Raw genomic sequence first — 5,099 nt, forward strand, 5'->3', positions numbered from 1 at the left:
ATATCCCATCGTGGATTCGTGGTTGGTTGAATACTTGAATGCTCGCATTAAATCTTTCTCAAACCCCTACCTACACCCCGTTCGTTTCAAATCGTCAATCGAGCCGTTGATGGATCATCTGATATCCATCCAATGGCTTACAAGTTTTGTGAGACAAACTCTCTTGATCAATCGCGTGAATCGCTGCTTTTGCGAACCAGAAAAGTTCTCCTAGCCCGTCCAATCTCACCGCCTAATCCTCATTTTCTTATGTTATTTACATTGTTTTTATTTTCATATTTGTGTTTTTTCAAGTTTTCAACTGTTCTTTTGATCTCTGACTTTTTTGGTTGTGGTGTGGAAGAGACAAAGATGATTGCTCTTGATCTGACTGTTAGGGCTATGTAAATCGAGTACTGGGCTATCAAGTACTCGATTGCCATTTTTTTATTCATTCCCAAATCCCCCCACGATCCATCCCCCTTATATACTCGAGTGTATGAACCTGATGCATCATGTATGCAAGACTTGCTTGCACGTTACTCGAGTTGTTTGAATTTGTTTGCTCTTGCTTGCTGCTTGCTAAGGAGTTTCGAATAAGAAAACATTTTGACTTCTGAAGAGCCTCTTCTGCCTTTAACTTTAAGTTAAGTTTTTTTCCTAAACCCTAATCTGAACTTGTTATATTTATAGGTGTATTCTTAATTTATTATTCCATTCTGGTTTACTGTTTTCGTTGTTAAAAAATGCACTAACTAGTAACTAATGTTGCTAATTTCATCATTTTAGGGAGTCTGGTAGCACTGAATTTGCAAGCTACAACAGTTTCATTTGTTGAAAGTTTCAGGTTTTCTTTTAAAGAAACTTGTTCCGTCTGTTTTCATTAATTGCTATGTCAACAGTAATTGCTACGTTATAACTTATAAATCTGTTAACATGAATTGCTATGTTAGGACTATGATCCTGTTATGTTAAAATGTTTGCTATGTCTATCTATGATTCTGATTTTTTTAAAATGAATTGATTAAAATTATTTGCTATGTTAGAACTGTGATTCTGTTAGCATGAATTGCTATGTTAGAACTGTAATTCTGTTAGCATGAATTGCTATGTTAGAACTATGTTTTTGTTATGTTAAAATGTTTGCTATGTCTATCTATGATTCTGATTTTTTTTAAATGAATTGATTAAAATTATTTGCTATGTTAGAACTGTGATTCTGTTAGCATGAATTGCTATGTTAGAACTATGTTTTTGTTATGTTAAAATGTTTGTTATGTCTATCTATGATTCTGATTTTTTAAAATTAATTGATTAAAATTATTTGCTATGTTAGAACTGTGATTCTGTTAGCATGAATTGCTATGTTAGAACTATGTTTTTGTTATGTTAAAATGTTTGTTATGTCTATCTATGATTCTGATTTTTTAAAATTAATTGATTAAAATTATTTGCTATGTTAGAACTTAGAACTCATGAATCTGTTTTAACATTTGCTCTCTCATTACTTATTTTGTTATTTTATTTATCAAGCTTTTAAATTTTAAAAATTATTAACAGTTATGGAGAATACATTTCAATTCAATGCATTCAATGATGTTGATTTGGGTGATGATTCACTTACTGCCGACCCTACTTCTAGATCTGGTGTGTCTACTAGTACTGAATGCACACCAGATGAACATGTTAATTTGCTTTCTCCTGTTGTTGTTGAATCTGGGGATGGGGCTGGAGATGGGGATGGGGATGGGGCTGGGGCTAGGGCTGCGGGTGAAGGTGTGTCAGTTGCCTTCCAAAGGAAGGAAAGGCAAAAGACTTCCAAAGTCTGGAATGACTTTTCTTCTATTGAAATAAATGGTGTAAAAAAATTCCAGTGTAATTGGTGTAAGAGGTTGTTTTCTGTAGGGAAATCTAGCACTACCTCCACCCTTAGTAGGCATTTAACTGCTTGTGTGAAGTTTGTGGAGTTGAATAGCCTTAAGAAGCAAAAGACTTTGTCATTTGAACCTAGTGATGGCAGTGATGGTTTAGGGACCTTGACAAACTTTAGTTTCAATGAGAAGAAAGTTAGAGAACTTGCTGCCCATATGGTACTTCTACATGAATATCCCTTTAATATGATGGAGCATGAACTTTTTAACAAGTTCATGAGGGCTTGCACATCATACTGGAAAAAAATTAGTTGTGCCACTGTAAAAAGTGATTGCATTGCCACTTATAACATTGAAAAGCAAAAGTTGAAAACACTTCTAAGTGGGATTGATAGGGTAAACATAACTACTGATATGTGGACCTCCTCCCAAAGGGTTTCATATATGGTGGTTACTTGCCATTTTGTGGATTCTAATTGGCTACTCCAAAAGAGGATTTTAAATTTTTGTAATGTACCTCCTCCACATTCGGGTGTTGTTATTGCTGAAGCCTTAAGAAACAGTTTTATTGAATGGGGCATTTTGGATAAAGTACTTACAATAACTGTTGATAATGCTAGTGCTAATTCTGCTGCCATTGACATTTTGAGAGATGATTTTGAGTTGAGGGGTAGTTTGCCTATTGGGGGGCTTATGTTTCATGTTAGGTGCTGTGCTCATATTACCAATTTGTTGGTGCAAGCAGGGCTTTCAGAAATAGGGGACATAATAGATTCTGTTAGGCAGGGGATTAAGTATATAGTGGCTTCTGAGAGGCGGTTGAATGCATTTAGTGATATAGCAAAGCGTTTGGACTTGGGTTCTAATAAACTTGTTTTAGATGTTCCTACTCGATGGAATAGCACCTACTTGATGTTGAAGACTGCAATTAGGTTCAAGGAAGTGTTTCCTAGATACCATAGAGTAGAGCAAGCTTTTCTGTGGGTGGTAAGTCCTGAACAGTGGGATAAGGTTGAGAATGTGAACCAAGTTTTAGCTGTTTTCAATGATGTGACCAATGTTGTCTCTGGAAGTGACTACCCTACATCCAATCTGTTTTTACCTGAGGTGTGGAGAATGAAAGAAATTGTGGATATTAAGGCTGGGGATAGGAATGAATATATGAGATTAATGTCAGCTAAGATGAGTGATAAATTTGATAAGTATTGGGGTGAATCTAATATGGTGATGGCCTTAGCTGCTGTGTTGGATCCTAGATACAAAATGAAGTTGATTAGGTTCTGTTTTCCTATCATTTATCCACTTGATGTTGGTGGTGATAACATAAAGGCTGTGCTGAATACTTTGAAAGAGTTGTTTGAGGTTTATGTTGCTGCCCATAATGCATCTATCATTCAACAACAAGTAGCTATTGAAGTCATTGCTACTACTACTACAATTGCCTCTGTTACAGAGGAAGTTTCTGGTGGTAGATCACGGTTTAGGCAACATGTTAGAAGCAATGACATCATCCGGCCCATAAAAACTGATTTGGATGTTTATCTTGAAGAAGATGTATTCATTTTTGATAGTGAGAATGGTGAAGATAGTGATGCAAACTTTGATGCTTTGGGATGGTGGAAATCCAATACCTTAAAGTACCGCATCTTATCGAAGATGTCACAGGATGTATTGGCCGTTCCAATCAGTACAGTTGCTTCAGAATCATCTCTTAGTGTTGGTGGTAGAGTTATTGAACCCCATAGAGCATCATTATCAATTGATATTGTTTAGATGCTTGTATGTGGTTCAGATTGGGTTAGGACACTTCATGGCATTAAAAAAAAATCTCGAATACCTGTAAGTTTATGATTCTGTTATTTTATTTATTTCCATTTTCCAAGCTCTTTTTTACTTATAATTTCACCTCATGAACTTTGTGTTTGTGTTTGTAGAAAATGGTGGAAGTGGAATTGCCACATGTGCCGTGAATGCTTTTTTCTCATTTCTGTTATTTTATTTATTTCAATTTTTCAAGCTCTTTTTTACTTATAATTTCACCTTATTAACTTTGTGTTTGTGTTTGTAGAAAATGGTGGAAGTGGAATTGCCAAATTTGCCGTGAATGCTGTTTTCTCATTTTCTGTGAGGGATTCTCTGAAAAAACTGAATCTGTTTACTGTTTTCATTTACTTATTAAATATGTAATTTGAATGTCATATTTTATTTTGATGTTATATTCTGTATTAATTGTTATACTTTGCTGCCTTTGTTGGAACTTTAAATGTTGGACATTTGGATTACCTGTTTTAAGCTTTATTATAAGTTATAACTTAGAACTGTAAGAATTCAATATATATTAAATGCTAATTAACAATAACATTAGCAGGGGAAATAGTTTAATATATATGTACCTCCGGCCATTGCTTTGCTTAAGTGACTTGAAGAACAACTCCACAGCAACCAAACTAAAAACTAAAAATATTGAGAGGTTCTTCTGACCTATGCCTACCAGTGAGTGCCAATTGATGGAATACACAGGCCTTATTTATAGGTAGGTCAGGGGACCCTCAATTAGAGCTGTTACCTTAATTATTCCTCCCATCAAGGAATAAAAATCAAATCAATATAGCTAATTGATTCCACAAAATAAAATCTTTAATGAAATCAAATACTTGTTCCACAAGAATTAAATCAGTGCTTTAATTCAGAATATTTGATTGAAATCAAATACTTGTTCTACAAGAATTAAATCAGTAATTTAATTCAGAATATTTGATTGGAATCAAATACTTGTTCCACAAGAATTAAATCAGTAATTTAATTCAGAATATTTGATTTACACAATAAGCTTTAATTGGAATAAATTATTGAACACCGTAATTTTATAATTACAATAATATATGTGACATAAGGGACATACTTTAACTGGAATTTCTTACATTCTCCCACTTGGCCCTTATGACACATAAATTCTTTATGGTGTTCAATTCTATGATATGGCCAATACTTTATTTATTCCAACCATTCATGGAATCCTCCCACTCGTTCAAGGAATACTACACACGAATCATGGCGGTAAAGCTTTTATATGATAAGCCGTCCCTTCTGTGTATCACAATGTCTAATACCTCCCTAAATGAGTACTTTATAGATAATATACTTTATGAACGAACTTCCTATAAGTCATTCAGGTCCAAACTTAATTTTATCCCCATGGATAAGGTAATAAATGTGCACAAAACTTTATTAAAATAACATGATGTCTAT

The 5,099-nt window shown here is 34.1% G+C and overlaps 1 protein-coding gene across 1 annotated transcript; it reads left to right on the forward strand.

Moving 5' to 3' along the window:
• Positions 1-1,541: 1,541 nt before the first annotated feature.
• Positions 1,542-3,623, forward strand: LOC132163016 (zinc finger BED domain-containing protein RICESLEEPER 2-like). Its single transcript, XM_059573215.1, has one exon. It carries the CDS (start codon positions 1,542-1,544, stop codon positions 3,621-3,623), a length of 2,082 nt encoding a protein of 693 aa, XP_059429198.1.
• Positions 3,624-5,099: the final 1,476 nt, after the last annotated feature.

This window comes from Corylus avellana, chromosome ca10, assembly GCF_901000735.1.
Source record: "Corylus avellana chromosome ca10, CavTom2PMs-1.0".
In the NCBI taxonomy this organism is placed as follows: Eukaryota; Viridiplantae; Streptophyta; class Magnoliopsida; order Fagales; family Betulaceae; genus Corylus; species Corylus avellana.

Bases quoted from the DNA above. Each gene is read 5' to 3' on its own strand.
- LOC132163016 (XM_059573215.1), top strand. From the start codon at position 1,542: ATGGAGAATACATTTCAATTCAATGCATTCAATGATGTTGATTTGGGT.